The 17,435-nt window shown below is 41.0% G+C and overlaps 1 protein-coding gene across 1 annotated transcript in view; it reads right to left on the bottom strand.

Annotated features, from left to right (window-relative positions):
- Positions 1-17,435, bottom strand: part of bckdhb (branched chain keto acid dehydrogenase E1 subunit beta) — a 57,925-nt gene that overhangs the window by 36,185 nt on the left and 4,305 nt on the right. Inside the window, exons 4-8 of the mRNA XM_071470769.1 lie at positions 15,417-15,550; positions 13,348-13,503; positions 10,745-10,853; positions 6,721-6,818; positions 2,773-2,883 (exon numbers count right to left, since the gene is read on the bottom strand). Coding sequence (XP_071326870.1) covers positions 2,773-2,883; positions 6,721-6,818; positions 10,745-10,853; positions 13,348-13,503; positions 15,417-15,550 — 608 coding nt within the window. The remainder of the gene's footprint in view (positions 1-2,772; positions 2,884-6,720; positions 6,819-10,744; positions 10,854-13,347; positions 13,504-15,416; positions 15,551-17,435) is intronic.

Genomic DNA, 17,435 nt, shown 5'->3' with positions numbered 1-17,435 from the left:
CTTGTTGTAGTACCCAGTTGTGCCACCAGATGGTGTCTCTTACTCTCTGACGATGGGGTCGGGCCGCACATATTATAAAACAAATGCACCTGCGTGCCATCCAAGGAAGAAATGAGTCCCCACGTGGCTTTCTGTGCCCCCTGTGAAGTCGCGCTGATGAATATTGAACATGCAGTGGTGTTGTTGTCTGGCAGCTGTCCACAGTTTAGCTAGCTAAATAAAACCTATGCTAACGCTGAACCACCAAGGCCAGTTGCTCAGACAATGCAGGCCAGGAGCTGCTCTCTGCTTTGAATTTAGATGCATTTTACACGCGTCTTTCATAAATCATTAAAGATTAACTGACTAAAGACTATTAATGTAACCGAACATTCATTAAGGAAACATTCAATGTAGTATAAACCAAACATGAAGTGTATTCATGATATATCCATATAAACAGAGCATCATTTTAAAGTGTATGCATGACAGTTTTGTTTGGTCAATTACAGAATATAGTTAGCTTGCCATTTTTTCACAAAATGATCAATCATTTGATTTAAAAATTGTCAGAAACGGTCTGAAAACAGTTGGTTTGTCCAACCTACTGTGAGACAAAAGACAAAGGTATTTAGTTTTCAATGATATAAAACAAGAAAAAAAATCAGGAAATCTTTGGATTTTTAGTAGGATTTTTCCTTGAAAACCAATTTCTACACCAAATCAATTATACAATTGATTATTAGCGATTAGTCAGTTGATCAGCTTATTGTTTCAGCTTTAACTCATTCCATCAAATTATATAGGCTAAATGTAAACATGAAGAGCACACTAACATCACAAGATAACATTCACGTCAAGTGCTGCGAATAAACAACAACAGACCTGTCTACTTTAGGTTACGACAGGTTATGTCAGCGTTACGCCTTCAGCACCTTTTATGCATCAGAGGAACAGGACAAGGTATTGTATTGCTGCTTTGTGCATCACACCGGCAACGGTTCCACCACCTTTTATTTGTGTCGACAAGTCTTATATAAGCCTAACAGCACCGCACACTCTTTCCATTTGTTTTCATTCTGACTAATGCACATCTGGATATTTGCCTGTGTGGTTCAGATTAATTAAAAGATAAAATAAAAGCACTTAATGTGTATTCCCATGCATATATCTGGGTGATAATAATCTTGATTTCACCTGCAATTAATTTTGTGCCTTCACTGAGATTTGATAATAACTTGATTAAAAGACTCTTTCTGTGCTCAGCCAGCAGAACACACCGGAAAATAATGTTCTCAATGGAGACACAGAGGAGAGAGGGAAAACACTCCAGGGATACCAATGTATCAGTGTAATGCAACAGTGGCTTTACTGCCAAATGTGAAAGAAGGAGCAGGCTCTGTGTATGTGCATGTGCATGTTTGTGTGTGTGTGTGTGTGTGTGTGTGTGTGTGTGTGTGTGTGTGTGTGTGTGTGTGTGCGTGCGTGCGTGCGTGCGTGCGTGCGTGCGTGCGTGCGTGCGTGCGTGCGTCTATGTGTTTGTGTTTGGGAGTTGTGGGGAAATTGGTTTATGGGTTTGACAGACATTTAAGGGGGCATTTGGTCAGAGGAAATGACAAGGAGAGCTGATGTTGACAAGCACGAGGTGGCAGGCCTGGCATTAAGCCCACTAAACAGCACATAAACTCACTATTCAATTTCATGGTAGCTGTTTTAATGGGGCACTACTTCACTTCAGAAGTCCCTTCTTTGAACAAACAATCTGTAACCAAACACTGCTCACTTCGAGCTGCAAGTCTACAGTGCCAGAACAATACTACAGTCTCCACCATCAGTTCCAATAGACTCCCTATAAAATTACTACCCTCCTACCACAGTTTCATCCTGTGCTTTAACTGTTGGTCATAAGGTTTGCTTGGCGGCAGGCGCAGCATGGTGCTCACCAACAGAGTCCTATGTTAACAAGAGGAGCACGAAAATTAGACAATAAATACGCAAAATTAAAACCTATCTGGTGAAAAAAGCAGCATGTGATATATTCAAGAGCCATTTAAAAACCAGTGGTCCCAGAGTGGGGAGAATGCATACATGTGGTTCAGCTCCTGCTGTGAAGCTCCTTGAGGTCTGCCTTAACACGCACCTTTGGTTTTCGTTTCCAAAGAGCTTTACAAAACATCAGACTCTCTCTGCAGGTTTAGTCTACTGACACTGGCCTTTGGTGACCAGGAAAGAATCTCTCTCTGCCACTGTTTCCCAAAAGGTCCTCCATTGTGCTCCTTCCCCCACATTAAAATAAATAAAGATGGGATACCCACTGGAAAGCAACTCCTTTCTCAAAGCAATCCCAAATTAAATATTTTGTTTCGGTGAGTGCCATAACCTCTGTTAGACTGTGGCAACATAAACTAGTAGTCAAGTCCTACCAGCTGTGGAAGGAATCCTGTTTATCAAGCATCAAAGGGAACTACACTGGCCAGAGGAATATGGCCTCATATTGCACCAAACTACGCACATTTACAGTAAGAAGATGATTCCATTGAACAAGAGCTCTTCAATGGAAAAAATATTTACAACAAATGATGATCTGAGTGTCACAATAATCACTTAGTAATCCGTTCACATGGTTCACTAAAAATGATTACCTTGTTTTTTTTGGGGTTTTTTTGTTGTTTTTTTTTTAATGAAAGAATATTACTTAATAGATGCCAGAAAGTGTCACCAAAATATATGAATCGGTTTCTCAGCAGACAGTGAGGCACTGCTTTGTGTCTTTTGAGCGTGTGACTGTGTTACCTTGCAAACAGTTTCAACATCCCAGGGCAGGATGGTTTGGAGATCGATGACCTCGCATGAAACTCCCAGTTTCTCTTGAGCCATGTCGGCCACCTCCCTCATCACATGGATCTGAGTGTAAAGGGAAGAGAGGGAAGAACAGCTTTAAATCAAATCAGCTAATGCAGTTTATAGTTTGGCTTGGGTTTCATCTCTGCAAGAACAGTATTCAAGATAACTTTATTGTCTGTCCCACAACAATACAGCACATTTAAAACATGTGTTCCGTGTTTACTTACTTAAAAAATTTGAGGGGATGGATAATGAACATGTACATTTTCATACTACTTCCAGATACTGCTGAGTTGCAATATTTTATGTAACACAAGCAGCCTAGTTCAAGTCTTACCTTGAATATGATTTCAAAGCTGTTCATATCATATCAAATAAATGCATCACTGACATGTAGAACTATAACAGAATTGTTCTAAAGATTCACTGCATGACATTGAGTATTGCAACATAAACTGCACTGCAGCATGGGCACAAAGGATTTTCAGATTTTAATAACAAAATGAACAAATTTGCTTTGGATTTACTGTTTCAACAATGTGTCATTTATTAGACACATTTATTTATTACATAAAACATTCACTCACACTTTAGTTCATGTTCACATCAACATCATCAGGGTGAGAAAACATTATGATCTCAATAATTTTGACTGTGGAATGATTGTCGGTGCCAGACAGGCTGGTTTGTGTGTTTCTGAAGGAGCTGAACTCCTGAAATGTTTACTCACAACAGTCCATAGACTTTACCAAGAATGGTGCCAAAAACAAAGAAACATCCAGTTAGCAGCAGTTCTGTGGACGGAAACACCTTGTTGATGAGAGAGGGCAGAGGGGAATGGCCAGACTGGTTGGAGCTGACAGAGAGGCTATGTTAACTCAGATAACCACTTATTACATCTATGGTGAGCAGAAAAACATCTAAGAATGTTCAACACGTCCAACCTTGACGTGGTTGGGCTACAACAACAGAAGGCCACGTCAGGTTCCACTCCTGTCAGCCAGGAACAGAAATCTGAGGCTGCAGTGGAACAGTCTCACCAAAACTGGACAGTTGAAGACTGGAAACATGTAGCCTGGTCTGATAGATCTGGATTTTTGCTGAGGCAGCAGATATTAGAATTTGACATCAACAGCATGAATCCATGGACCCAACCTGCCTTGTGTCAACGGCATAGGCTGGTGGTGGTGTAACGGTGGGGGGGAATGCTTTCTTGGCACATTGGGCCCATTGATACTGATCAATTTGTTGCCACAGTCAGTGTTGACAGTTGACAGTTGCTGACCATGTGCATCCCTTTATGGCTACAGTTGACCATCTTCTAATAGTTACTTCCAGCATTATAATGCACCACGTCAAAAAAGAAAGGTTGTTTCAAACTGCGTCTCATGAACATGACAATGGGCTCAGTGAACTTCAAAACTGCCTCCTAACACTCAACCAAACATTGGTTGATGAGAAGAATCTTAGTCAATCAAGTTTTGGTTGGTCAGTCACAGGGGAGAAAAAAAAACTGACTCCACAGGGACTGGTGACATTCAATCAGTCGCTGAAGGACAATTTCTACACAGCTGGTCCCTGTGGTTATTACAGAGTAATTACATACATCAGGCGGGAAATCCAAGGTGTGGGATCATTTCAGGAGGGTAAAAGGCGACTCCAAGATGGTGACACGCAAACTTTGCAGGTAAACATCCACCTATCATTCCTCAGCCTCAAACACGGATTCTCACTTGAAACATATTAGCAGCCTAACGTTAGCCACTTAGCATGGCCGCTCACTCTAACATTAGATGGCCTTAGAGAAGCCTAATAGAACATATTTAAAAGTGTTTGTGGGGACTAGGGAAGAAATACAAAACAAAATGTTCAGTCTTCTTGCTGGTTGTTGCAACACATTCAGAATCATTACTGCTTTGGCTGCTGTTAACAGGTGGCTCACCTCATATTCACTTGTAAAATGTATATAATAAAGGCTCATTATTAGAGTTTTTTTTATTTCTCTGTAATATAGCACAGTGTCAACAATGTTACTTATAACTCATTTCTCAGCCCTGCCACTCAAAACATTTTCTAATACCCCCCAAAATAGATATATTTAAACAATTAAGTTAAACCTGCACTTCAGAACTTTTGTTTCCCCCCTTCTGCCAAGGAAACAGTCAAAGTTGGACCAAAACGCTCTGGTATTTCAGAGAAAATAAACTTTAGCCACTGGTCTCTAATGTTACTATCCTTGGGGCAGCTGTGCAATGATATATTGGCTTCATGACATCCAACTACTGTGCAGCCTTTCCTCAACATTTTTCTGTGTTGTAACTTGCTGGCTCAGCAACACAATGACCACTTGGTGTTGTGTTGTTAATAAAGTTACATCAACAGAAAAGGGTCGGGGTGGGCTGTGCTGGGGGTACAGCGATGACTGTACAGTTGTGACATCACAAATTTAGTTGTAAAAGCTTGTTCTAAGGCACAGTTTCTGAATATGGACTGTGTGCATTTCTCAATGAGCGCGGAGTATTAATACAGCACCTTGACCTGTTTTATAATCAAAAAAGACATGGAAATCTCACCTTCTACAATAATGGACCTGCAATCACAACACACCCTTCACACTGATATTTCGTAACATCCACATTAGGGACCTTTTCAGTGCTAAACTGGTCTGCAGGAGGTAAACAAAAGTAATAATAATAATAATCTAAGAATTGTTTTCTATTCTCCTGCAGAAACCACAGCATGTGGTCCATCAGTGCCTCATAAACACAAAGTTACAGCTATTTAAACCTTAGAACATGGTGTGGGGAGTTAGTGCCATTAATTCATCATTTCAGTAATAAAGTACTTGAGTTCACTGAGTCCATGTTTACTGGCAGCCATTACTGGCTGCTCCTAAATAAGAATTGCTGTGATAAATCTGAATCATCACAAATAGTAGGGTTGTCAACTGTTAAGCAAGTTTCAAACAGGCCCTGGCCTCAACCTAGCAAATAAGTAATTAAATAATTAAAAAGTAAATCAGTAAATCTAAGTATTTATTTATTTATTCATAAATATTTATCTATTTATGGATTTATTTATTTTAGAATGATGCTGCTATTGCATTATTATCTGCAGACACAGTGGACCTTTCTGAGGTAAAAAAAAAAAAAAAACTGATGGAGAGGGGAAAAAATGTCCTCTGTTCGAGTGATCAGAAATTTTCGCTGTGAGGACTGAGCACTGCTCCTTTCACTCCACTCAGTCCAAGTTGTTTTCTTAACTCTCATCTGCACAGGCCTGACAGACGAGGGGAGTAATGAGGTGAGAAAGAAGAGTGGCACTTCAAAAAAGGAGAACCATGCTTTCCAGTACTTTACTAGATCCTCTTTCTTCTCTGTCAGCCCTTCAACAATAATACTGGCTTTGATGGAGATGTTTTCCCCCTTAATGCCCTCTGACACCCCCTATGCTGCAGGTACATTACAGCCTGGGTAAGCCTGTTTAAGTGGCTGGGTACAGTCGAAGTTGGGGATGACTCCTGGTGAGTTACAGGAACCTTTATACAGAGCTGCTGAAAATAAAATCTGTTGGATGAAAAGAAAGGCAATAATGGCAAGTGTGCAGCAGACGTGTATTGTTAACACGAGGAGAGCCAAGAACAGCCTTGATGTTGTGGAGATGTCTGGGCCGATACAGCAGCAGACTGCCAGCTGAGAGACCCTGCTGGGACAGAGGGGGCTTGTGATGGACTTAAATTTAATCCTCTGCTTGCGTCTGTGGCTTAAAATGTCTTTTACTGGAGATGAGGCTGGGTTCCTTTTTTCCTGTGGCCATGGAAAATGATCCAAAGATGGATGACAACTTAGAGCTGTTCAGGTCACCCAGTGTATGTCAGTGCTGCATGGGGTCACCTACCTGTGTCCCCCAGGCAACCAGAGTGACATCACTTCCTTCCTGTAGGATCTCGGCCTGCGACAGTGGGATGGTGTAGGCCTCCACGGGAACCTGTTCCACTGAGGAATCACATGCACATTCAACAATAGATTAATATTGATGAATATTAACCCTGGTAAACACACATTGCATGTGAGTTCACATGCAAAATCATTAAGGATCAATTCCGAAACCATTCATTCATCGTTTTACGATGTACCCTGTGGTTTTCATGTAAAATACTCAGATTCCTAACTGACCGTGCCTCTAAATGATAGACTAGACGACGAAGTGGTGAAATGACGGACCGTCAAAGAACACAAACTCAGACTCTAGAACATTTTAAATGGCCCATTTCAAATGCTTCTCTGTGCATTTTCCAGAACCTCATGTCCGTGTGTGCTTTTATCAGCACGATGGAGTGCATGATCTAATGATAACTTTTGCCAGATACAAGCTCGTAACCCTGAATAATCTGAACAACAAAACATTGGTGGGATGGGATATCAATCAGAAAAGGGGCCACATAAACGGAACATCAGTCCAAAAACGCGGGGGCCTTGCAGCCAGCCTCTCTTTGAAGCAAAGTCCAAGATAAAGTGCATGTAAGTATATGGTTTGAATAATGGTTAATAATGTCTTGGAAAACTAAACCACACTCATGGAAAACATTACAATGAAAAAACTTATCATCAACTCAAACTGCCATCACTTTTAAACAAGTAGCTTATTAGCAATATTTATACTGCGCAGACACAACATGTAGTATTTTAACTATCTTTGAATCTCATTCACCCTTATGGCTTTGGCTGCAGCACAGGCACAGGATCTTCAAGTGTGAGTGGATTTAGGGGGAACTGAACAGCTTAAAGCATTCCTATATGGCAACGCATGAAGTCAAAATTACAATTAGGCAGAGTAATTACACTCTGCGGAGACGTGGAGACCTTTCTGGAAACCTTGAATGATTTCCATGATCCTTTCAAGCCTTCAAGGAGCCGTAAAGGAAAGAAAAATTGCCCATCTCGACTGACTTGCTATGCTAAAACAACATAAAGGGCTTGGGTGAATCATGTGCAACTTCTGGTTTAGGCTTCCAGACTAGACAGAAAATAGGCCATATGAGTGGAATAATAGCATTTCTCAGAAAGTTAAAATTGAATTATGAAAACTGGGTTATGGTTTAATAAGTAGAATCTCAGGCTCTACATGACAGTACGGCCTCAATGACAGAAACGTGTGGTTTTTATTCTCTTCTGCACAAGAAAAGAGAGGCCGCTACAATTAAAAACATGACTTCATAATCCAGACAGAGGTCATTAGAGGCATGCAGACCTGGCATGAGAGCTGGCACGCTTTGCACCTTTAGGAAATCAAAATAACTCCTGAAAGGCTATGGCGACTAAACCCGCTGTGTGAGACGGATGAGTGATTTTTCATACAGCTGTCAAAACATAAAGATTTAAAAAGAAGATAACCAGAAACAAAACAGGGACTAAACCAGAAAGAAACATGTTCATTTTAAAGTGGAAAAAAAAAAAAAAAAGACCTTGATAGACCGACCCACATCTTGTCACAAACTCTTATAAATGTATCCAATATATTATAAATGATTCCAACTGGAAATGCTGCGGGAACTAACAGTGATCCAGACTTCTCTTACATAGAGCATATTACTGATGTACTATCTCAGCACTTCCCCCAAGGGCCAATAAACCCAAATAAATGTCAACTGAGCGACAACGCAAACAAAAACACGGCCAGGACCCTGGACACCTGCTCTTGTTTGCCCTGTTCAACCGCATCAATCTGAGATATGACGCTTGTATTATATCATCATCATATTCACAGTGATTTGCTCTGATACAGTGATCGGTCATTGCAACACACAGGATCATAGTGGGACCAGTCAAATGTCAGTGGATTCTGAGGCCGACAGAGCTTTGACAAATTAATACTTCACAGCTGTGAGGTATTAAAGACATCAACAATATTACAAGTATCTGTCTTTATGTTTTGTTACATTTTCTATGTCAACATTTTGTGTTTCATTACAGTGAAACAGGCAAGACAATATATATCGATGGCATAATCATCCTCTCCTCCCCATCCATAATCTGAAGTACATATTAGTCCATAAAGTCAGTAAATAAGCCGTGGGCTACAGTCTGTACCATGTTTTTTTAGCCTACATTTGTTTAAAATGTGCCAAATTAGCTATGACCAGTTCCCATCTGTGTCATTGTACCCACTGATGTACAGACAACCATCACTAAATTACATTAATGCTGAAGAAAATGTAATTTTTTCTATGATTTCTCAGCAGATTTATGGACATTTATTCATGGAGTACATCAGATAATGATATCCTCTAAAAGTGTCACTTACACTGAATCTAAAAATATGTAGATCATGTCTGTGTGTTCAGACTTCACTGAATTACGACTTTGAGAAGGGGTATGACATTTCACAGAAATTGCTGCTCCCACCTCACATCTCTCCCTCCTTCAACCCTCCTGTCCTCCTCACAGGCTGAAAATCTCTCTTACTGCTATTATTAACTATTCGATATCACATTAGTCATCATTAGCAGTCTATAGGTCCAAAGGCCTGGTCACACTAGGATTTACAACAGCAAAACATTGCAGTGAAATCAGTTCGTTCCAATGGGATCACTGTGATCAGCGGATTTGCTCACAAGTGTGAAATAAATCCGTGCAAATTTTACACATCAGCCGGTGAACCCATGAATAAGAGCTAGTGACCAACAGGAAGCCCAGTTGACAGTGCTGACCTTTGAGGGAGTGGACGGCAAGAAAGTACAAAAAGGAGGAAGCTATCGTAGGTTGTCAGTTTTTACTTATCTTTCTCTGTATGAGGATCAGCTGCTCCACAAAAGGGAAAATGTTTGCAGACGGTTAGGAGAGAGGGGTCACCGGTACAAATGTGTCTTTTGAACAAACTCTGTGAACTTATTGTCCCATTAGTAACCAAGCCAATACACTTGACAGTTATCAAACAAGTTTTTTCCTGACACAAAATGCCAGGGGCTCAGAAACGACACAGCACTGAAACAACAGAAGGCTGTCTGAGAAGCTTGCTAGCTGTTAGCTGTTAAATATCTCATGAGGATTTGCAGGTGAATTTTGCTCCAGAACTTAAAACATATACATTTAGCTGGTCTTTAAAAAAAAACTCAAGAAACAATGTGGGAGATTTGACGACTGGAGTCACACCCTCTGAGCTGATGAATGGTTTTAATATCAGACTGCAATGGAACACTGAAAAAAGTTTTGGACAATAATGACTAACCTATTGCCACGACTGAAACAATCTCAGCACTCAGCTGCAACATTTCACAATCTCATCTGGCTCTTATCAAAGCGGGAAACTCACAAAAGCTGTGAAAATGTCTGAGGGTGGTAGTACCAATCTGTTCCGGTTCTGTCTTTCATTACTATAACATCATCTTCAAGCCTCCACCGTTGTCTCAATCAGGGATATCAAATTATCATCATGGAGCCAAGGCAGCAGTGTTTCTGCAAAAGCTGCCAACAGCTGTTAAGAGTTTATTACTTTTTTTTTTTGAGACCTCTTTGCATGGCAGCCCATCCAAAGCCATGCTGGCCTAAAGTGTAACCAAGTTATCCAGAACACTGGTGCTCCCTCCACACAAGGAGGAGGGAGGAGGGAGGGGGGGGAGGGGGGGGGGGGGGTCAGCGCTGCACTGTCAACACTTCACAGCCCATTTAGATGGTCTGCTTCACACTTGTGATCCTGCTGATCTCCCTCACTTTGTTTGTAGTCCGGCATATTGTTTGTCTTGTCTCACTCCTCTAAAAGGCAGAACATTTGCTTTCAATAAGGAAACCAGGCGAGCAGATAGCTGGCCAGTGAGGCACGATGCTGGAGGAAGCCAAACGTCAGGAGGGACGAATGAGCAGAGATAACAAGGGTCCAGTAACATGTTGACTTCTGACTTCTAGTCACACGCCGTCCATCTCACCTGCTGCTCTGTACAGGATCTTGGGCTCGAAGAATATACACGGATTCTTGTCAGCGATGCAGGAGAGGAGCAGCCCCTTGGCCTGCACTGGACTACGGGGTATTACAACCTGAGGAGCACAAGATGCACAATGCTGTTTATCAATGTTAAACAGAGGAAGATGCATTGTTACATCAGTGACAAATGAAGCCACAAAACCCACAAGAAACTCTTTAACTGTGCTGCAGCAATATGTCTCTCTTCATCCTCTTGGCATTGTAAATGTGTAAGATCATTAGATATGAAACCTCTGAATGGTATTTAGTTAGAATTTGGGTATCATGACAACACTGGACCTCAGATGGAGCTGAAAGTGCTGATACTGTGCACAAAGATTAACATTTATCAGGCTGACCTTTGCTGAGAGACAACATGTTTATTGCTCTCAGCGGTGGTTGCTCACAGCGGATGAACTGTGGCTGTAAACCATGCAGTCATTCCCAGTGTGTGGAGTATGAGAAACTTTCACGATGATGATTAGAGGCATGCTCAGTTTAAGGAGAAAAAAAAAACAAAAAACCCAAGCATGGATGGTTTTATATCTGACATTTTAACTTCGACTCGTTTACTTTGAGCACATGCTGTTAAATCCATCTCAGTGAAGATTTCAGTGTGTTAGAAAATCACTCTCCAAGTGTTCGCACATCGGCCCTGTTGAGAGCTGACATTAACACGCCTCTTGGGTGATCCCATCACTTCCCCGCTCTATATGCAAATAAACACTTACATCATTTCTGTTTGCAAAGACCGACTGTGTTGCTGTTTTTAGTCAGTTTGACTATGATGGAGCATTGAACAGCGTTGGGTGGTTGCAGGACGTTATTTGGAGATTGCATTCACAATGGATGGCTGTGTTGAGGACAACCAGACACTGTCATCGGCTACCCTGACATTTAAAATGAGTGATCCCAGACAAAGTTAGAGGTGACTAGGGCTGCCACGTTTTATTCAACATTGAACTTTTCAAGTTGGGAAAAAATTAAATATTTAAACTGTAATAACTTGTAGTTGTGCTATTGGGCACACCAGACTGGAGTAGCTTGCATTGTGATCCAGCAGAGGGAACTCTTAACGTTCCCTGTGAACTAAGCGAATGACAACAGCTATGACGAATCACCTGCTGGCTTGCCACACAAGTGAAAACGTGTAGATCAAGGTCAAATGTACAACTTTGTCTGTAGGCTTACTTTTTCCCTCCACACATCACTGATATGAGAGCTAGATCCATATGGTAACACAAGAATATTTAGAGACTATGTTGACTATACTGTACTGGAGTCTGCAACACGCTCTATGGGTTGCATTCAAAGAAGTTCCAGCATGCTAGGTCAACCTATTTGAATTTGACCTCTTGAAAGGCGATTGGCTTGTATCAATGTTTCGTGAAAGCTTGGTTGACCATGCACACACTCAAATACCCAGCTGACGTTTCAAGATTTACACACTTAAACACAATGTTTTCATCTGGACGGAGGGAAAAACATAGAAAAAGAAGCATTTACAAATTTAACAGGCTTAATGTGAATGTACTCGAACTTCCTCCTTAATCATCCATTTTAAACGTTGATGTTGTCGATGATACTCTTGTCATTCACCTGGATTTATGTGGATTTTTGTCAAATTACATTGCAATTATAAAATGACCAGAGCTGAGCACACAGAATATTAACAAGAGGTTGTAGTTTTAGTGTAGAGAAAAGCCAAAATACTGCCAGCCAATAAAGACAGAACTACTGGAGGAAATGGTATCTTGGGAATTATTTTTCTTCCTCATGATTGGACAGTTTGCTCCTTGGTTTTCGTCTAACCAGCCCCGTTTATCTCATCTCCTCCAGCAGCACTGACTGAACTGTACATTTCTCCACATTCCTCTAGATAATGGTTGGTATACATCATATCTAAGATGCTTTAAGTGCCTGTGGATTTACTGTTGTCGAGTCAGTTCTTGAGACAACATACTGGTAAAACTGAAGCCAAAGTTTGTTTTTATCTTAAATCAGCATTTTTTGTGAATAATGTTGCAATGGAAAAAAAACAATAATTAATAATACACCTGGGGCCTTGTAACAAATACAATTAATCAAATTTAAAGGCGGGCAGCCTTAACTGTGATTGTTAATGAGGATAGAACCATGATAATTTCATTAAAATAGTCCTTTTCCTGCTTTTCCAGCACCGCTCACTGACTTCTGTGTTTGTGTGCCATTAACATTCAAAAGATGCTGGAGGAGATGAGAAACCAGGATTTTGTTGTTTCAGCTTGAAGACATTCTTTACTTGTTTTCACTTGTTGCAACACTGACGAAATCATTTGTATTCATTGTACTTATTCTGTACCTTCTTTGAGTATTACGGTTGCATAAGCATGAAGAGAACTAATGACTGTAAACTTGGACTGTACTGATGTAACTGGCCCATTTCATAAACCGTAATGTTCTGCCAGAATATTTTTGAATGTTTATCAGGACATGATGTCAAATTCCAACATCGCACAAACCCAAAAAACTTCACAAAGACAGGGAAAGGAAACGCAAGTCAGAATCTGTGATGAACGCATGGCCGACCTTGATGCCAGGGCAGTGGGCGAAGAAGGCCTCCGGGCTTTGAGAGTGGTAAAGTGATCCGTGGCCAACACACCCCCATGGAGCACGAATGGTGAGGTTGCCACAGTCGAACAAGTTGCCAGAACGGTAGCGGTACTTGGCTGCTTCATTGACTATCTGGAAAAAGACCAATATAATTTAGATTAATAGAGGCACAGAAGTTATAACAGGATAAAACCCCATTTGTGGAAGTCCAACAAACAGAGTAAGTTTCAATATGTCAAAAGAGAATTAAAAATGGTAACATAACACATTAAGGTTTTATGAGTGTATCCTGCTTTAACCATTGTCAGGTAGAATTATTTAACAAAAACACTGGAAAAAAGGAGAATCCCGATCTGGTTTAATGAAAAAAAAAAAAAAAAAGACCACACCAGCAGCCACTGGATTCAGGCTTCATGTGTCCGGCCAGGCTCTCTGCTATTCCTCTCAATGCTACTTTATTTTTAACAATCACGATCACCTCAAGTGTCTGGTTACTTTTACCCACCTCTTCAGTTTCTGATACTGGCCATCCTCCAAAAAGGTTTTCCTCCCTGAAACTCAGGTGGGCCGTTAATTCAGCTTTTATGTCTCTCTAAGGTCAGTTTGGACAGCATTATTTTAAGTGAGAGCACAGAGGGAGGGAGAGGGAGCCGACTCAAGGCCCGACACCAGATTACATCTGCTGTATCTCTGCATCGCAGCAGGAGTCTGTTAGAAACCAGCTCCATTATCACATTTTCTGTTTTATGTTGCCTTGACATAGCAGGGACTCACATTCATCTTGTGGAGGGCGAGAATACACAGAATGACACAAGTGTCAACAAGTACGCATGGTAAAACAGCCGTGCTGCCTGCCGTCCTGCTCAGCCTGTTAATGCCACATTAATCTTCCTCAGAAAAGGTTCAAAGCAGGAAGGCATGGAGAAGGGCTTCCTTTATTCAACTGATTTTTCCCAGCTTGACTGTAGCATGGGAAAAACACCACTTCACAAACCACACAGAAGACAGAAGTCAGAAATAAAACAACAAAATCCCTTACATTAGTGGCTGCCAGGTGAGCAAATAGCATAGAATCTCTTTTCTTCCCCAGATTCTTTTATTTCTTGGTGTTTCTGAAAATACTGGACTTTGCATCTTGCCTCATCATAAAACAGCATATGCACAGGGTATTACCACATTTACACGTGGACAATCACATGGATAAAAACCACAGACCTATCACAGGATCACATCATTGACCGACAATGATGGTATACACCCTTGACCTGCAGCAGTGACACAGTGTGTGCTGCTACACCAGGCACATATAACAAGTACAATCTCTATGCTCTGTGTTTGTGCATATCAGCTTCGTTAGTATCAGGGAGTAGAATCATGATTCCAGACTGTATTTGCTCAGTTTACACATAATAAAACTTAAGATTAGAGACATCTGCCACAGCATTTTTCTCCTGACAGCTTTTTTAAATCATTTTAAAGGCTGTTTTTGCTCAATGTTTTGGCACAGTCACACCATGTTTTTGCTAGCATACGCAGTTTTAGGAATAGTTAGGCCACTTAGAGATGTGATCACTGAAAAAAAATCATTGGATATAATTTACCTTAGCGCTCACAGAAAATGTATTAATTGAGCAAAAAAGCACAGATGTTTTTCAACCCTTGCTGTTTCTTCCCCTCCTTCTACTATTTTGACGTTTGCCAATACAATTGTCAGGCTTCATTTGAGCCTCTTTTTGATGGAGAAAAAAAATTTGATAATTATGAGATGTGATGTGGAGTTATTAGATGCTCCTGAGAGGGAGGTTCCTCCACCACATCAACACTGTAGTAGTCTGTAATAAGGCGTCATACGGCTTTTTTACAGCAGACATTTTGACTTGTCACAGCAGGAAAAGTACAGGTGAAAAAAAACATTTCATTGACAAAAGCAGAGCGAGCTCACCAAATTGGAATGCAGTTGGTTTTAAAGTTATAAATGACACCTGTGCTGTGCTGAGCGGAGAATAAAAAGGTCTGCTGAGCGAGGGAGAGGGAGTGTGCCTTACCTGGTCAAAAGCAGGAAAGATGTAGTCAGCAAACTGGATCTCCGCGATGGCCGTGGCACCGGCAACAGCTGCACCAATACCAAATCCCACAATTCCCTGCTCACAAAGGGGGGTGTTAAAGACTCTGTCCTTACCTGGGGAGACGGTAGAAGAGAGGAGGCAAAAAAAAAAAGATTAAGTAGAAAAAGAAAACCAGTGGCTACTGGGTGAGAGGTCTGATCGTCAGAAGAGTACACACAGAGGTTTGAAGTTTAAACTGTGGCTCACTGAATCTAATTATTTATTTGGAATCACTGGCCACCAATTATAGAGGGTGTCTGAGGAGTAGCACAGTTTTTCCTGATAACAGAGCAAGGTCCAGGCTGCACACTTGAGTGATGAGATGGCAAAGAATACTCTCACTTAAAATGCCATGCAGTCCTAAAATAAATGAGGTGACAAGGTGATGACTCCTCCTCAGCTGTAACTAACCAAGCCTGTGATGTGAACGCAACCCCCATGAAGTAAAAAAAAAAAAAAAAAAAAAAAACTATTTTCCATTCTCCACCCTATAATATGGCAAAGAGTCACAAGAGTGGGTATCTAAATTTGGATTTAGTGTGTTATTTTTGCTCTCATCTTTGTGTATTTGCTAATCTGGTCTTTTTCTGTTTTGCTGGGAAACGTGTTTCTTCTCAGCAGTGAAACTCTGCCCTTATGTGCCCTGCTCCGTGCTCACAAAGTTCAATTAGCAACCGCAGCACCACAAACCCTTGGAGGAATGAACAATTAAGTGATCAAAATTGAGTGCTTTACTGCTCAGACTGAACCTACCTCAAATATGCAGCCTCATGTGAAAGTGACAGTAAATGACAAGAGTGTGAGTGAGTGTGTGTGTGAGTGAGTGTGTGTGTGTGTGTGTGTGTGTGCGTGTGTGTGTGTGTGTGTGTGTGTGTGAGAGAGAGTGTGTGTGTGTGTGCGCTCCTGTGTGTCATCAAAGCAATTAATAGTAAGAAATAATAAAACAAACATGTGTAATTATCAAATGCATTGTTGTGTACATGAGTCTAAAATCATCAACTTTGCACAGACGACATGTTTGGCTAAGTTTTGCAGTTGGTGCTGTCTGACACCATCGCTGCTCTCAGTGAAAAAGGCTAAACACATTAGTGAGAGGGAGAGCTGGTCAGAGCTGGTCAGAGCGCGGAGTCAATGTGTGCTGTTGCTTTCAGGGAAACAGCACTCAGAGGTAGCCAGTAACCAGTGGTGGTGGAGCTGGATCGCCGAGGCGAATGCATCCGCCTTGTAAAAAGCCACTCATATAGTGTCCACCCTGCATTAACCTCTGTTCTGTATAATGGCTGCGGGTGGCAGAGGTGTGCACCATCCCTTTCAGCAGTGAGAGGGATAAAAACAGCTTTGCGCCCGTCACTGTACACAAGGATGAGATGGAAAATAATGATCCCTCTCCAAAGGTCAACACTTCTGACGTCAATGAAAACAAAAGGCAAAGCCAGCTACTGTTGGACGGATTTGAGGCTCCTCGCCATTAAAAAAAACATGGAAAATAAACCGAGACTGAGCCCAAAACAAGGAAATGTATTGACATCCAATTAGTTTGTGTGACTTCTTTCATCATGATAAACAAGAAAGACAATTAAGAGTGTCATTACACAGTTTCCATGTTACGTTTAGTCAACCTGTTTTGGAGGAAATGAATTTAGTGGAAGAAACAATGGGATGATTTGTTTCTAGATTTGTTGAAAAATGACATTTGATCATAAGGTTGTATTTATTTCAATACATTTAGGAGCAATTAGTTATAACCACCACCAACTCTTCTACCCAGCACCAATCTTGGACATACCCATGGCCTCTTTTATATAGAAAACTGCTTGAAGCTATTGCCATGTTATTAGTTATTTCTGTCGGAAGAGATTTATCTCTGATATTATCAAGTGTAGAAGCAAACTGAAGCTGTCATCTTGGGTAAGGGTAAATCATGACTGAATAATACTGGGGAGATGCATAAATCAATCG

Source organism: Trachinotus anak, unplaced genomic scaffold (assembly GCF_046630095.1).
Source record: "Trachinotus anak isolate AG129_WGS33_773 ecotype Australia unplaced genomic scaffold, CSIRO_AGI_Tana_v1 ptg000032l, whole genome shotgun sequence".
NCBI lineage: Eukaryota > Metazoa > Chordata > Actinopteri > Carangiformes > Carangidae > Trachinotus > Trachinotus anak.
Note: the sequence above shows the minus strand (reverse complement) of the source record. Positions and strands in the feature narration are given on the sequence as shown.